This window comes from Octopus sinensis, linkage group LG10, assembly GCF_006345805.1.
Source record: "Octopus sinensis linkage group LG10, ASM634580v1, whole genome shotgun sequence".
NCBI classification, from domain to species: Eukaryota; Metazoa; Mollusca; class Cephalopoda; order Octopoda; family Octopodidae; genus Octopus; species Octopus sinensis.
In genome coordinates, this window is record NC_043006.1 from 29,172,587 (window position 1) to 29,190,086 (window position 17,500).

The 17,500-nt window shown below is 34.3% G+C and overlaps 1 protein-coding gene across 6 annotated transcripts in view; it reads left to right on the top strand.

Moving 5' to 3' along the window:
* The window catches only part of LOC115216340 (spectrin beta chain, non-erythrocytic 1), a 242,972-nt gene that overhangs the window by 213,375 nt on the left and 12,097 nt on the right, over positions 1-17,500 (top strand). For 3 of the 6 annotated variants that reach the window (XM_029785570.2, XM_036506463.1, XM_029785571.2), the window contains 4 exons: positions 2,024-2,472; positions 2,752-2,940; positions 5,785-5,898; positions 11,565-11,756. In XM_029785570.2, coding sequence (XP_029641430.1) covers positions 2,024-2,472; positions 2,752-2,940; positions 5,785-5,898; positions 11,565-11,756 — 944 coding nt within the window. Of the gene's footprint in view, positions 1-61; positions 82-2,023; positions 2,473-2,751; positions 2,941-5,784; positions 5,899-11,564; positions 11,757-17,500 lie in introns of those variants that run through there. The other 3 variants (XM_036506462.1, XM_036506464.1, XM_036506465.1) reach the window with 3 other exon arrangements.

Consider the following 17,500-nt stretch of genomic DNA (forward strand, 5'->3'; position numbering starts at 1 on the left):
GGCAACGATAACAATCACATTAGCTTTGATATAACATACTAATCCATTGTTTTTCTTTCAGCTTTTGTAGCTGTTGAGTTGGTATGTTCCTTACTTTGTTGCATGCTGCATATGGGTGCAGTTGGTGATGGCTCCTTTCTTTTTTTGTGAGTGTGAAGGTAACCTTTGGTTGCTTGCTGGCTACACAGTGTGTAAAGGTTTTCAGTGGTTCCTCATTCATTGTGGTTCCCAAAATCTAGCTACTGCAATAAATGTTTACAATATACTTTTAAAGCTTAACTAGTTCAAGCATTTCTTCCTATTCTGAAGAAATCGATTAATTCTAAGTGAATGCTGGAGTAAATTTATTACAAAATTTGGGCGTTATTTCTCTTTTCTTTCTTTCATTTCTTGTTACACAAAAATTTTATAAAAATATTTTTCACAACTTAGTTTTCAATAGCAATCACAGAAAGGCAACATCATATATTCTAACCTTCCAACAAGTTTAGTCTATCAGAATCTAAGACACTTTTCTGAATTGCTGAACCCAGATACTTTACACATTTTTTTTTTATTACTACCAAACTGGTTAATGAACATTTACTGGTTTCAGAATATTGTCAACAGGCATGGTCTGTGAGTCATTGCTTACCTAGCATTTAATAAACTCCTTAAAGTTTTCAATGTTGCCATCTATATGGAAGTTTAGCAACAAGTAGGAATTTATTGTTGTTGATAGTAATTTTCTAACTTATCAATGCTCCCATTTCAAGCTACTTCTATATTGATAGGAATAAACTTAATGAGGTTCTTTTTTATAAAAAAGAAAATGCTTATTTATTACTAAACTCAGTTTGCTATAACAGGGATATGCCATAGAAGGTACACACTGTTATGCCTTAAAAGCCTCTCATTAATTATTACATTAGTTAAGTGAAACTAAATCACTCCAACTTGAAATCAAAATATGCATCCAGCTCACCAAAATTTAACCTACCATGTGATGTTCATTAAAGATAAAATGATGTATTTATTAAACTAGTGAGGGATTCACTTGACCTGCTAGAAATTGTGTCCTACCATCTTAAAAAAGGAGGATACATTGGATAATGTAATATCAAGTATATGTCATGAGAAAAAGCACTTTGGTTACAACTGAAAGGCCTTTAATAATAGGTGTACTTGATCAGAGCTGATCTGGAACTAAATAACATAGTGATTCAGTGAAATGGAACCTTTAATGTAATCTATTAAATTTTCCAATATAGCAATCAACTTGTCAACAAACTCCCTAATACCTTTAAATTAGAGATCGCATCTTTACAATCCTAAATTTGAGGACAGCATACTTTGCAATGATGATGAGGAAAGTGTGTCTTAAATACCAATTATTTCTAAAAACCTATTTTGTTGAAAACCAGTTTCTTGCTTGAAAAACACATCCCTCCCACTCCTTTTTTGCGAGGCTTTTCATATTGACATTCTGGAATCTTTGGGTTTCACTATCTCCACAACATGCTACATGATCTTTTCTCCAAATATACAGTGTGCCTTGAAGGAAACCCGATTTTGATTTTTCAAATTAACTATTCTGAAGTGCATAAATTCTTTGTATTTCCATTAAAAAGAAATTCCCTAGTGACTCGAATAAAAATAACTTTAATATTTTTTCATATAAATCTTGATATTTAAATAATGATACAGATTTCTTTTTTTTTTTTTTTTTTTTGCTTGTTTTATTAAGTTAAATTTTGAAGCTATTTCTTTCTGATTTGACTTATCAAATAAAAGTTCAGAAGCTTTCATTTAATACAGCTTTGAAATAACAGTGTGGATAGAAAATTATATTGGGTGTTTGTGCGGTTGAAGCATTTTTCCCTTTTAGTATATTACTTATTTGTCTGATATCAAAGTAATAATGGTGAGGTGTAGAATATTAACTGGATGTATGGTCATTTGCTTCAGAAGAAATTTTGTTTCAACCATTTTTTTAAATGCGAAAGACAAGTTATTTTATCTTTTTTTTTCTCCCCCCCTCCAGAACGAGTTCCTTCGAACCTGATTCATTGCAAGCATCTGAGGGTCACAAAATGGTACAGAATTTACTGCGTCGTTCAATGAGAGAGAAATCCAATAAACCCATGACGACTCTGCAGCGCTCTGGAAGCTTTACTCAACAACCTTCTACCCAGAGCGAGGAACACACTCATATCGAAACCCCACCAATGTCTTCACTTCTTAATAAAAAGGACAAAACTGAGGACTCGAATAGAATTAGGAGAACCGCTAACCTAAGTTTTCGACGTAAAACTCACAGCTTTAAAGAAAAATATCACCTTCCAGATAACCTACATTTTCCAGAAATTGAAGGCTTTCTTGAAAGAAAGCATGAACTACAGGCTGGAGGCAAAAAAGCAGCTCTTCGCTCTTGGAAAACATTTTATACTGCATTATGTGGAAAAGTTTTGTGTTTTTTTAAAGATAAAGATGGTATGGAAGATATCTGAATTTTTATTTCAAATTCAAAGTCATGCAATATTTTATTTGAAACCCCATTTTTAGTTATATCTTTCTTTGCAAAAGATTCATTAAATTATTTTCTTGGTAAATTCTAAGAATTTTTATATCAAACATAAATTTCAATAATTTTTAGATTAGAAGTTTTAAACTTTTGAGTTTGATTGCAAGTTTTGTTATTGATAATGAAAATTCAAATTTTGGTATTTTCAGACTGAGGTATAAAAGTTTTTTTCTCTTTCACCTCCACAGCATTAGAAGATAAAATACCTGCTGCACATAGCCTGAATATCAACAAAGCAATTTGTGAAGAAGCAACAGATTATACAAAGCGAGAAAATGTTCTGCGATTACGACTCAAAGATGGTGCTGAATTTTTGCTAGATGCTGGCAGTCAAAAAGAAATGTCAAACTGGCAGGAGAAGCTTTGTTATTGGGCCAGTAAGTATTTGTTTTATGCCATGAAGTTCTTTTGAGAGAAAGGAATATTAATTTTGCATTTGTTAACATATTTAAGAAATTTATAGATGCTTTTTCCCTCTCTTTCCATTCTTTATGTAGTTACTGTAAAACCAAATGTAAGACTTGGCAACTTTTTTTTTTCTTTCATTCTTCAAAATGCTCTTGATTAATTTAAATACAGATGATACCTCAGAAATCTTATACAATGGCAGGCAATGTATGTAGAATTTATAGAACTTATCTAATTTAAGAATAACTCTACTATGTCTCAAATCCTAATAAAATATAAAAGAAATACTGTAGTATATTGATGGTTTGGGGTATGACTTTAATAAAATAGTTTACAAAGGCTACACTGATTTATTTTATTTCTATGTACCTTTCATTGAAAATTCATGGAGGAAATTGTAAAGAAAAATCAGGTCTCTTAGAGGCATTAGTAGTTTATAAAACTGGAATGTACCCCTGGATTTATTTTTATTAAATGTAGATAGTGAAAGGATTCATAGAATCAGAGCAAATGAGATGATTATCCTCAAGGATATTATATATATATATATATATATATATTATATATATATATTGCAGCTAATATTTCCAGAAGATGTAATACCTATTACTATCAACTAGATGAACTAAGACATGTCTAATTTATTAACCTCTTCAGAAATAGTATGAAACTAGCTGACGCACCCAGTAATTCTTGGGAAAGCTGGGCTTATCCCTTGGTTCCATTCTCATAATTGTTTCGCTAATCCAATAACAACAATACAAAGTATGTAATGCTTAAAACAGTTTTTGTGCATTTACAGAGAATACTGAATGGTCTTAAACAGAATCTTGTTTTTAGGAATTCCCAATAAGTTATGAATATCCAAATTGTGAAGTCAGTTATGTAATAACATGAAATTAGTTACCCGATAGTAAGAATTCAAATAAAGTAGCCCTGGAAAGGGTTTTAATGTGTTCCCAGAGTATATAGAACATAGGAAATACTAGTAAGGTATGTATACTAAAATCATGAAGCATGCTACGTAATAACAGGCTAATCAGATATGAGATAATAATTCAAAGTAAATAACTTTGAAAAGGGCTGAGACCTCTGGAGACATACTGTGACTGTGAAGACCTGGCAAATAAAGTGAGTTCACATCTGTAACCTACACCAGTTTCGCATAACCAGCCCCAGCCCACTCAAAAGTACCTTGGATCGTAGGGCTACCAACTGTGCTTGAGGACACCTATTGAGTCAAGCACATCAACATGAAAATGAAAATCAAATGGAAATTGTAGTTGTGATACCCGTGCCAGTGGCACATAAAAAGCACTGTCCGAACGTGGCTGTTGCCAGCCTCCTCTGGCCCCTGTGCCAGTGGCACATAAAAAACACCCACTACACTCATGGAATGGTTGGCGTTAGGAAGGGCATCCAGCTGTAGAAACACTGCCAGATCAGACTGGAGCATGGTGCAGCCTCCTGGCTTCCCAGACCCCGGTCGAACCGTCCAACCCATGCTAGCATGGGAAACGGACATTAAATGATGATGATGATTAATAAGGTGGTTAGCTGGCAGAATCATTAGCAGCATTTCTTCTAGTTTTTACACCTGAGTTCAAATTCTGCCAAAGTTGTTTTTATTGATCTCAAAAGGATCAAAGGTAAAGTATCAGTTAAACACTGGAGTCAATGTAATTGAATATCTTGCCCCAAAATTTCAGGCTTTCTGTGCCTATAATAGAAGTAATTATTATTTCTATTCTGTTGCTCTCCATTTCTATACCTTTTCTGTCATCTACTCTCCTCTACCTCTTGTATTATTTGTCACCCTTCAGCCCACCTCAATCCTACCCAATTTCCACAGTTTTCACCTACTTTTCTCTATCTCACCTACTTATTGCCCCACAATACTTGTTCATCATTATATTCACCTCTGACCCATTCTCTCTCATTTTCCCATACACTTTTGTAACCTCTACCCATACTCACTTTCTGGTCTCTTATTGCCACTCACTTCTCACCTCATATCCACCCTGACACCTCACCATTATTTTTTATCTCGCTCCAGTTCTACTCCAACCACTCCTACCCTCTGGTCTGTAATGTAACAAAGTGTTACATTATCGACCTCTACAGCAATTCTGGCCCCTTCTCTCTTATTTTAACCCCTCATCCCATCCCATGCCATAAAGCTGTCTCCATTGCTACTTACAACACCACTCAGTTGAAAGGAATCTTAGTTTTGCAGTCTGCATAATGACCTCACTAGTGCTGGTACCACTAAAAGAACACTCAGTGCACACTGAAAAGTGTTGGTTTTAGGAAAGGAGGGAGGGGGTATCCAGCAGCAGAAGCCATACCAAACCAAACAATAGAGTGCAATAAAGTCTTCGGACCACTTGAATCGTGTCAGACCATCCAATCCATGCCAGTAAGGAACATGGGCATTAAACAATGATGGTGATGACAAAGCTTATATATATATTTAAAATACACATTCAGTAGTTTTTCATTTAATTTCAATTCAGATGATGTTTATATTTGAATTCCCAAAAACAGGTTGATTTCAACTGACAGTATTTTTTTTTCTTTTGTAAATATGCATTAGATTTAGATTCTTACCTGAAAATCATGATCATAATATTTAACAAACCCTTTAAAAGCCAAAAGAAAAAAAAAGTTTCTATTTGACAAGGAACTGAAAATTTTCTACCCATTCACCAATAGAACATTTCAGTGAAGCCGCTACAGACCCGTTGTCCAGCCTTATTTACAGAGGACCATTGTTAATATCTTGTTTCTCCTTAAATTACTGTTGTTTGCAGCTGAGAGCAGTGAAGATGTGAACATGGATTTAGATCTTGACATGGACATTGATGATTGCTGGGATTCTTCCCAGCAGTCTGCAAATTCATCACCAACACATCAAACAAGAGGAGGTGAAATCTTTGTCAAATACTGGGGCTTTTTTAAAAGGCTTTTATTTTTTTAATGAAATTTTTGTTTTACTTTCTGGCTTGGATTTTTCTGCAGATTTTCTCACTCTAAATAACATATGCACCAACTGTCTACTTTCTTTTTTGATTTTGTTGTAAAAGTTTTGAGAATTTGCTTGTGATTTAATATTAACTTGAAATACTTTTACCCTCTTACATCCATCTTATTGCTTAGTATTCTGCTGTTTATTCCAAAGCCTTTTTGCTGTTTATTTCCCTAAGTTCTCTCTCTCTCCCTTTTATTGATGGATGACCATTTCTCTAGAATTGATTTTAAATAAGCTCTCAGATAGATTGTTGGTAAATAGAATCTAATGTTGTTTGTACTGAGATCATTCGTTATGTACATGAAGTGAATCATCTGTGACCAGTAACCAAAATTGAGTCATAGGTTTGCTTGTGTCATTGTATGTTGGAAGATAATGTTAGTTATTACAAGTTAAAAACTTAGAGCAAGCTTTCAAATTGTCATCTGAGTACATATTTAATTTCACATTTCGTTGATTTCATTTAAGGAAAATGTTATTTTGAAAAAATTGTCTGACTTAGGTGCAGGCATGACTGTGTTAAGAAGCTTGCTTCTCAACCACATGGTTCAGGGCTCAGTCCCACTGCATGGTACTTTAGGCAAGTGCCTTTTACTATATCCTCGGGCCAACCAAACCTTGTGAGTGAATCTGGTAGATGGAAACTGAAAGAAGCCCATTGTATTTCTATGTTTATGTGTGTCTTTGTGTCCATGTTTCTACCTCATCACCACTTGACAACTGGTGCATTTACATTCCCATAACTTAGTGGTTTGGCCAAAGAGACCAATGGAATAAATACTAGGCTTAAAAAATATGTCCTGGGGACTTATTTGTTTGACTAAAACCCTTCAAGATGGTGCCCCAGCATGACTGAAACAAGTAAAAGATGAAGGATAACGATCTGTATTTTGAATTCCTAAAGTTATATGTGTACTGTTCTTATCAATTAACTAAAATTTTGTAATTTAGAAGGACAATAAGCTATTTCTCCAAGTTACTGCTGTTTCATTCTCTTACTTGTTTCAGTCATTTGACTGTGGCCATGCTGGGGCACCACCTTTAGTCGAGCAAATCAACCCCATAGCTTATTCTTTGTAAGCCTAGTACTTATTTTATCAATCTCTTTTGCCGAACCTCCAAGTTACGGGGATGTAAACACATCAGTATTGGTTGTCAAGCGATGTTGGGGAGACAACACAGACACACGTGCACACACACATACATACATACATACATACATACATACATACATATATATATATATATATATATTATATATATATATATATATATACACACACACACATATACATACATATACGACAGGCTTCTTTCAGTTTCCGCCTACCAAATCCATTGACAAGGCTTTGGTTGGTCCGAGGCTATAGTAGAAGACACTTGCCCAAGGTTCCACGCAGTGGGACTGAACCCAGGACCATGTGGTCGGTAAGCAAGCTACTTACCACACAGCCACTCCTGCACAATAAACATTTGTTATATATAATGTTATAGTAACTGAAATCTCAATATAATGTCATTTTCTTGAACGCCGTAGAAGTCATATAACTGAGTAACCATATTATCTGCCTGCCAGCCATTTGATTTTAAGTTCAAATCCAGTGCAAGTTGTGTACTTAAGATTTACATGGCCTCATTTCATCTTGCTCCAAAGGGGTGAGTCTTTGTATGGTTTTGCTCCCTTACATCAAATCCTGTTCATAAAACAGAACATACTGGACAGTGTTGTTCCTGATACAAGAATAAAAAGCACCCACAGAATAGATATGTGTAGAATACCTTTTGATCATTGCTTTACTTGATAAGAGTTGATCTGGAGCTTACTAACTGTATATGTCCTATTTCATTTAAAAATTACTACATTAATTGTTGTATAACAATAGAGCAACGTCATTTAAAACTTTTAAAATGTTTTTGGCTAAAGTAAATAGGAACTCCAAGTTTCTTATTTGTAAATCAAATATGGAAGTTTTGTATTTGAACATGAAAATTGTATAATTTGCCACTTCTTTTATTGATCGTCGAGGAGATTACTGATACATCTGATTTTAATAAATTGCAATATTTTGCTACACACAAGGGAAAGTAGAATAGTTTATTAGACATTTTATTCCCTGTTATCAATTGCTTTCTTCAATTCTCTATTTTTTCTACTAAAAAAAAAAAAAACAACAACAATATAATAATGATTGGGATCATTCTTTAATCCTTTTGTTGCCATATTTCTGTTGAGATGTTCTGTTTCTTTCAATTAATTTTAAATATAACAAAGATTTTAATTCAGAACTCTTGAAAACAAGACATTTGTACTACAGCTCCAGAGGTGGTTTCAGGTGGGTTGGTATCAAAAGGGTTAAACAATATATATTTTACACCACACACAGATGTCTATGTGTGTGTATGGTACCTTAGAGACTGAATGTTTATATATTTTAAGTTTCACTCTTTTGGGGTTTTTATATGATTAACACACTTTTTTATTCAACATGTTTATCATTAATCATGCTTTGCATATTTGTGTGTGTTTTAAAAAAGAAATCTTTTGGCAGTTTTGTTTCTCTTTGGCTCTGTTAATTTTTTTTTTTTTTTTTTGATATATTTCAAACTTGACCTGGTCCAATTTGAACTTGATTTCCTTTCACCACTCTTCACTTAATTTTTTTTAGCTTCTTAACCCTTTTGTTACCGTATTTATTTTGAGATGCTCCATGTTTCTTTCAATTATTTTAAATATAACAAAAGAATTTAGTAAAATAACTATCATTAAGCTAGTGTTTGGAACATAAATTGTGACTCAGTTTTGGTGGAAGATTTTAATTCAAAACTTATGAGAGCCAGTTTCAGCTGTGTTGGTAACAAAAGGGTTAAATAATTTCACTTCACTTAACAGCTACTTTTATCACTGATGACTTTCTTCTTCATCACCAACATCAGCAGATACTTTCAGTATTCACCTTCACTTGATCATAAACAATTTCATGCTATTTTCTTTCTACTTTTGCTATCATTGCACATTCACTGACCAAATTTTACTGCTTCTTTTGGAACCCATGTACAGTGTTCTTTCCAGCTTCTAAATATTGGGAGGATATTTGATAATCAACTTTATTTCTTGTATGATTAGATTTCTTTATGTTGATATTTATAGCAGGCTTTTGTACACAAACGTTGGATACCAGTAAACAATCAAGCCAACAAGGGAGAAACTTGCTCCCCCCTGCTAGAGATAGCTGCCAAATCTTCCTCAAATCTCACCATATCATCTTAAACAAAAACATTGAATAATGCACACCTGGGCTCTCTGAATACAAGAGAAAGGTCGGATTGTCATGGCTGGAATGGTTTGCTTAACCAAGGCTGTGCTGGACTAAACAACTACCAGTAAACAATTTGTTTGTGCAAATAAATTTTGTAAATGTGAGATTGTAAAAGAATAGAAAATATGGTTATGCATGACAGAAAAAGCAGCAATGTTTCTTCTTCAGTATATCAGATCAATATCTTCATAAATATAAAGTCAAAATCTGAAGAAATTCTGTGTAGGTAATAATTTGTGCAGTGTAGAGTTCTAGAAGAATTATAAATTCAGTTGTTATCAGAAGTGAAAGATCTAATGTTTCAAAACTTTACTTTTCATCTGAGATGATGGAAAAGAGAGAAAATGGTGTTAGTACTTTGTGGAGGCCAATATTTGCTAAAAATATAGCATCACTTTTTACCCTCACAAACAGATGAAGGGCAACTTATTGATATGTTACATTCTTCACCATATATGTCAATTATGTTTATCAAATTTGTCTAGAACTCGCCTATGTACACACTTAGTTTGTCTCTATTATTGTCAAATAATAATGTTCATAATCCATTCTGCCTGTCTCCAACTTCCATATTTTGATTTAATCCACAGTATTTTTTTTTCTATTGTTAAATGTTAAACAGTATATGAAATATTTGCAGTCGGATTGTGTGTGTATGACCCTTGAAATTCATTTGTGTATTTTTCTTGAATGGTTATAAATGTTTACTCTTGTAAAAGTTTCAACATAACACCCATTGTTGAACATCAAAAAGAATTTCAAATTAACAGTCTTGCACTTTCATTCAATTGTTTGTTTATTTCTAAATACAGGAAGTTCATAGTTCAAGTTTAAATTTAACTATGATCTAATTGATAAAACTAGATCCAAGGAATAAAACAATAGTGTTCTCAACAAAAACTAAGCTTACATGTAATTACCTAAAAATCCTGAACATGCTTACCAATCAGCTGAAGTACCCTGAATAAGCTGAAGTACCCTGAATTAAATATGGCTTCAAATTTTGCTTTTTCTTTTATATTTCTTTTGAATATCAATTAGTTTAGTTTTACTGCACTTTTACCACTAACAATTTTTACTCCGCATTATCAAAAAAATGTCATGGAATCAGTATCAAAATTATTTAATTTACTTTAGTTTAATATGAAATTGTTAATGTCAGTTTTAACTTGATAAAATTTTTTATGAATTTTTAAAATATAAAGCAACTTCTAATAAGTTATAACTTGATAGCAACAATGATTATTTTTATGTATAATCATTGTATTTTTATTAAACTTTCTTAATATAAGTTGCATTTTCTTATAATTCATTTATTTTTTATATTTTCTTATTTTATCAGAAGGACTTAAATTTGACTAAGATTTGAGGGTTAATCTGAAACTTTTGTATCTTATCACAAGTCTGTCACTTATGTTTTTGCCTTTTTGAAGTTTATTAAAGAATACATTGATATACAACACTTTTTAGTTGTATTTACATTGTACAACCATGACGGGATTCTTAATTTAGATAAATGGTTTTTTGTAAGGGTTATTTAGTTTTGAATATTCTTTAGTTAATATATGTGAAATCGTATTATACTTTTACCATGTAATATTGTTGAAATATTTTTATGTTATTCTAGTTTCCTCAAATTGAATCTGCCTCCTTCCAGGTTGAAAAAAAAATTTCATTATCTTCTTGACAAAATTCAAAACTAGACATTTCTTCTCATATTTATCTCGAGTCCATTTGTGACTTCCTTAACTGTTTCCATAATCACATTTTTCAGTGAGAGGTTAGTACTGTTTACTGTGTTATGGATTCAGCTTTTAAATAGCTTATTGTCCACTCTGTGGAGCACAACAGCCAGTTCAGATAGGGGTTGTTGTGTATACTTGCCTCTTTGATGCTGTACTTGTGATAAGATGCAAATTTTTTTGCCATCACTCTCAAACAGATTAATACTTCTACTTACAAGTATTCATTTTTATTTCTTTTATAATACATCAACCTGATTCTCTTCAAAGGCAACTTCACAAATAGAAATTAATTTCTTGCAAGATTATAATACCAAAATTAAAAACAATATGTCAAGTTAAAATATGATATATTAATCTCAGACTGCAAAATTCTCTCTCTTTATATTTGAGTAAATATTATCCCTTCTAAAAATGAAGGAATTTTCAGACATTTAATATTCAGTATGTTTGTTTCAGTTTTTATTTTATTTTAATATAAATGTATGCATTGTTACTAACAGTAGTGGAAACAGATGAAAATATCAGGACAAATACCATTGAAGATGCTATACCTGCAACTGTGACTGAAGAAACCTATAATGTAAAAATTAACCAAAGTCCTTCCCCTCGACAGAGGCATCCCAATTCTTCAGAAAAGCCACATGCGTCATCAAAAACTCGATCTTCTCAAGTCTATCCTACAAACTTGCCAGGTAAGTTATGTTTTACTTGACATTTCAAAACAACAGCTTGAAGCAAAAAAAAATTCAGGTGTCAGAGAAAATAGGATGCTGGAAAACTTTCTCCTATCACTTCTAATACTGGAAAAAGCTAGTTATATTCTGCTGGGGTAACAAGTAAAAAGTGATGTGTGTTGTCAGGAAAAGGACCATTTATTGGAGAAAGACAGAGGATTAAAAAAATTGTTTGAGTTGGAACTGGTTGGTCTGATCCGTTTCAACATTTCTGTGGCATAATGGCAGTACATCTTTTATTGGTTCTAGTCTTGGACTATGACCATGCTGGGGCTCTGCCTTCAAGTGTTTTAGGCAATCTTATCAATTACAGTACTCATTTCATTATGTAGTTTATTTTATCAATCTGTTTCTTGACTCACTAAGTTATAGGACATAATGGATCACAACGAAAATGGTGTCAATTTTTAAACGTAGATATGAGCATGAACACACACACCCACACACACAAGCAGCATACACATTTGCAGGTATAGTGTGCATGTTGCATGTGTATCTCCAAACAGTATTATGTTTTGTGTGTGTGTGTTTATGTATATATATGTATGTATGTGTGTGTGTATGTGTGTGTGTATGTATGTATGTGTGTGTGTGTGTGTGTGTATGTATGTGTGTGTGTATGTGTGTGTATGTGTGTGTGTGCGTGTGTGTGTATGTGTGTGTGTGCGTGTGTGCATGTGTGTGTGTGTGTGCGCGTGAGTGTGTGTGTGCATGCGTGTGTGTGCGTGCATGTGTGTGCGTGCGTGTGTGTGCGTGCGTGTATGTGTGTGTGCATGTATGTATGTGTGCATGTATGTATGTGTGTATGTATGTGTGTGTATGTATGTATCTCCCCAATTTCGCTCTTGCGTCTCACGTTTGATCTTTGACTTCTGGCCGAAATCAGATCGCCATGTTGATTCGCTAGCCTCTGCACGCATTTTTTTCTCTCCTTGTTTCTCTCCGTGTTTCTTTTCTGTGTATCTTTCTGTTGAAGAGCGTAGTCTCGAAACGTAAAAGACTTGTTTTATTTATATTCCTGAGCGCCATACTAATACAATTGTTTGTTTGTATTCCACCTGCCTTCGTCTTTTGTTTATTTTCATAAAGCTTCCCGTTATGTGTATGTATGTATGGTATGTATGTGTGTGTATGTGTGTATGTGTGTGTGTATGTATGTGTGTGTGTATGTATGTGTGTGTGTATGTGTGTGTGGTGTGTGTGTGTGTGTGTGTATGTATGTATGTATATGTATGTGTGTGTATGTATGTGTATGTATGTATGTATGTATATTTGCATGTATGTATGTATATTTGTATGTATGTATGTATATTTGTATGTATGTATGTATATTTGTATGTATGTATGTATATTTGTATGTATATGTATGTATATTTGTATGTATATGTATGTATATTTGTATGTATATTTGTATGTATATGTATGTATATTTGTATGTATATGTATGTATATGTATGTATATTTGTATGTATATGTATGTATATTTGTATGTATGTATGTATATTTGTATGTATGTATATATATATGTATGTATATATATGTATGTATATATATATGTATGTATATATATATGTATGTATATATATATGTATGTATATATGTATGTATATGTATGTATATATATATATATATATTATATATATATATACATACAGAGAGAGAGAGAGAGAGAGAGCTTTTGCTTCTGCACAGTCTCAGTATTGATCAGCTCAAGTCTACAGTAGAAGATAGTTGTCCAAGGTGACACACAATGGGATTGAACCTGGAACCATATAACTGTGATGCAGTCTTTTGAATCACTCAGTGTCTTAGCTCAGAAGGCTTGCAACTGAGATATCCCATACATCCATATTCTTAGTCTGCTGCCCATTGAGTATTGTTATGACAGCAACACAGATTGATTTGGTCTCTGTAAGATCCACTGGAATTAGTTTGTAGCCCATCATACAATTTGAACATGGTATAGCTCTTAGCGATGCCTGTGTTGTGAGTTATATGTATTCTTGTTGTGTGTTTTTGTGGAGTCCTGTTTTTATTTTCATTTTTGGATTGACATAGATAGACAGTTTTAAGGACAGAGTATTGTTTTAACGTGCGTGATCCCCTTAATGGTTACAAAGGAGATAATCATTTCATCCATAATATGAAGCAAGATTTTAAATTTGAAATTGAAATTAAGAAGTCATAAGAAAAAAAAAAAAGATGCATAGAATTCAGATATTTCCTGTTTGTTTCACTGACTTCATATGAAATTCTTCAAATGTCTAGTGTTTTGTAACTTTGTATGAACTTTTTCATTCTTTTTAGAAATTATCACCATGAAATAACTCGTAACTTATTGATTAAACATTTTATAAAGTGAGACATTTCATTAAATATACAGTCTAGAAGAAATTCATGGAGTGTATTTCCTTTTTCTTTTCTTCATAGCATGTTAGCAGTTTAGGATTGGAGAGAAAGTTCTTTGTTATTCATATACAGAATAACTGTTTCCTATATTGTTCTGTTGCAGATATAACTAAATGTTTGTGTGTTAGACATGTTTTTGTAGAACGTGTGGGAGTTGCAGACAATAGCAACTACAACTTATTCTCATCATCTGTTGTCTTTCAGTTTCAGCCTTCTTGATATTTTTTATCCCTATCAGTTGGTAATATATATACAACTTGTTATTTCCACATATTTTCTCATAATAACTCTATACTTACACTTGATAGTAACCAGCTGTAATTTGTAGTGTTGTATGTATAAGGAGTGAATAGGTGTAGGAGTGTCTGTGTGGTAAGTAGCTTGCTAACCAACCACATGGTTCTGGGTCCAGTCCCACTGCGTGGCATCTTGGGCAAGTGTCTTCTGCTATAGCCTCGGGCCGACCAAAGCCTTGTGGGTGGATTTGGTAGACGGAAACTGAAAGAAGTCTGTCGTATATATATATATATATGTATGTATGTATGTGTGTCTATATGTTTGTGTGTCTGTATTTGTCCCTCTAGCATTGCTTGACAACTGATGCTGGTGTGTTTATGTCCCCGTCACTTAGCGGTTCGGCAAAAGAGACCGATAGAATAAGTACTGGGCTTACAAAGAATAAGTTCCGGGGTCCATTTGCTCGACTAAAGGTGGTGCTCCAGCATGGCCGCAGTCAAAATGACTGAAACAAGTAAAAGAGTAAAATAGTATAAATGAAAGAGGAAGACTATACTCAATGTATATTGTAGAGTTCATTCATTCACTTACCAGAGATGAGAATATCTCGGGTTGGACAGTTCGGCAGGATCAGGTGAATCACAGGGCTGCATCATGTTCCATGTTAGCTTTGGCATCCATCTTATAAGATGGATGCCCTTCCTAACACCAACCACCTTACAGTGTGTACAGAATGCTTTTTTCTTACCACCAACATTTGTGGGGTTGCCAAGTAACTAGCAAAAAAAAGGGGGGTGGGGTGGAAAGCCCTCTTGCCCAAGAGAAGGGTGGAGTTTTGAGAGGTTGTAGTAGTGGCTTTATGCCTGAGTCAAGCACAGGTAGAGGTGTCATGCTATAGAAAAGATACATAGCTACCCTGCATTTATATAAGGGTGGGTGGGAATATCTGGGAGAAAAAGATGGTGATGATGGAGTGCCAGAATAAAATCTTTAAGAGATAATATTGGCAGTGGACCAGGGGGGGGAGTTATATGGAGTGAGGGGAGAGTACCAGATGGTTAGAGATGGAAGCAGAGGGGGAATGTAGTGAGTGATGAACAGGAGTGGCTATGTGGCTTCATATATTTATATTTCTTTTATGTGTTTCAGTCATTAGACAGTGGCCATGCTGGGGCATCACCTTGAAGGATTTAGTCAAACAAATTAACCCCAGTACTTATGTTTATTTAAGCCTGGTACCTGTTCTATCAGTTCTTTGGTTGAGCCACTAAGTTACAAGAATGTAAACAAGCCAACACTGGTTGTCAAGCAGTGGTGGTAGTAAAACTCCAAGATAAACACACACATATATATAAAGATGGGCTGCTTTCAGTTTCCATCTACTAGATCCACTCACAAGGCTTCGGTTGACCCAGGGCTACAATAGAAGACAGTTGCCCAAGGTGTCACGCAGTTGGACTGAACTCAGAGCCATATGATTGAGAAGCAAACTTCTCACCACACAGCCATACCTGTGCCCCCACACACAAAAATATTGTAAGCATTATAAATAAACCAGGTTACATCTGGACAAAGTTGCATTACTGGTCAGAGGTCAGTGATAAAGATCGTTTAATGCAGAAATATTGTGTTTTGTTTTTTTAATTCCTATAACAATGCACAAACATAAATATATATTTGTATTTATCTTCCTCTTGAACTCTGCAGACCTTGATGTAATGATTAAATTAGTATTAACATGCTTATTGCTATTGAACATCAAACATCCAATGAGAAATAAGTGTGTTGTGAAGAAAAGAAAGCATTAGCTCAATGCTTAATATTTGTCATCATCATCATCGTTTGATGTCCACCTTCCATGCTGGCATGGGTTGGATGGTTTGACAGGAGCTGGCCAGATAGAAGACTGCACCAGACTTTGGTGTCTGTCTGTGGCACTCTGGATGCCCTTCCTCACACTAGTCACCCAGCAGAGTGGACTGAGTGCTTTTTACATGGCCCCCTGCACTGGTGGGGTCACTAAGTAACTTGCAAGACAAAAGGACCTTTGAGAGGGGAGGGAACTTTGGAGGAGGTGATCTTGTGTCAGATGATGAAAGATTAGAGTGCGATAGAGAGAGAGAGAAACAGGTGTCTTGCTGTAGAGGAGGTATGTGGTCACCAAGCCAGAGTTAGCAAGAATGAGGACAGAAATAGGCATGCTGCTGTAAAGGAGATACAGGGTTACCCAACTAGAGAGAAGAGAGAGTGGGGGAAACAGCATGAGTGCAGGAGAGGGATGGTGGAGAAGTGCCAGGTTATACTAACAAGGATCAGAGCATAGATGTGATGGTAGTAATGTAGTTTGGTCTGTATGGTGAAAATTTTATTGTAATGTGTGGGTAGAACACAATGCTTCTAGAACTCAGCATGTATAGGTGAAAACTCTTTACATGTTTTGCTATTGTTTGTTCACTTTTACAATGTAATAAGACAGCACTAAATTGGTGTATGTATATGTATGTGTGTATGTATGTATATGTATGTGTGTATGTATGTATATGTGTGTGTGTGTGTATGTATGTGTATGTATGTATATGTGTGTATGTATATGTGTGTATGTGTATATGTGTATGTATATGTATGTGTATGTGTGTATGTATGTGTGTGTATGTATGTGTGTGTATGTATGTGTGTATGTGTATGTATGTGGGTGTATGTATGTGTGTGTATGTATGTGTGTGTGTATGCGTGCATGTATGTGTATGATGAGATTGACACAAACTCAACTGCTGGACCTGATGGATTTCCAACGATCCTTCTCAAATCGTGCAAATGAGCCCTTGCAAAACCGCTACAACTTCTTTTTCAGAGCTTTCTTGCAAGTGGTAAGCTCCCAGTCAAATTGAAAGAAGGGGTAATATGCCCTATCTATAAGGGAGGAAGCAGAGCAGATGCTAAAAATTATAGGCCTATCTCTCTGACCTCACACATCAGCAAAGTCATGGAACGAATAGTCCGCAAGAAACTAATCATGTTCCTTGAAGAAAATGACTTGCTGACTGATACCCAGCATG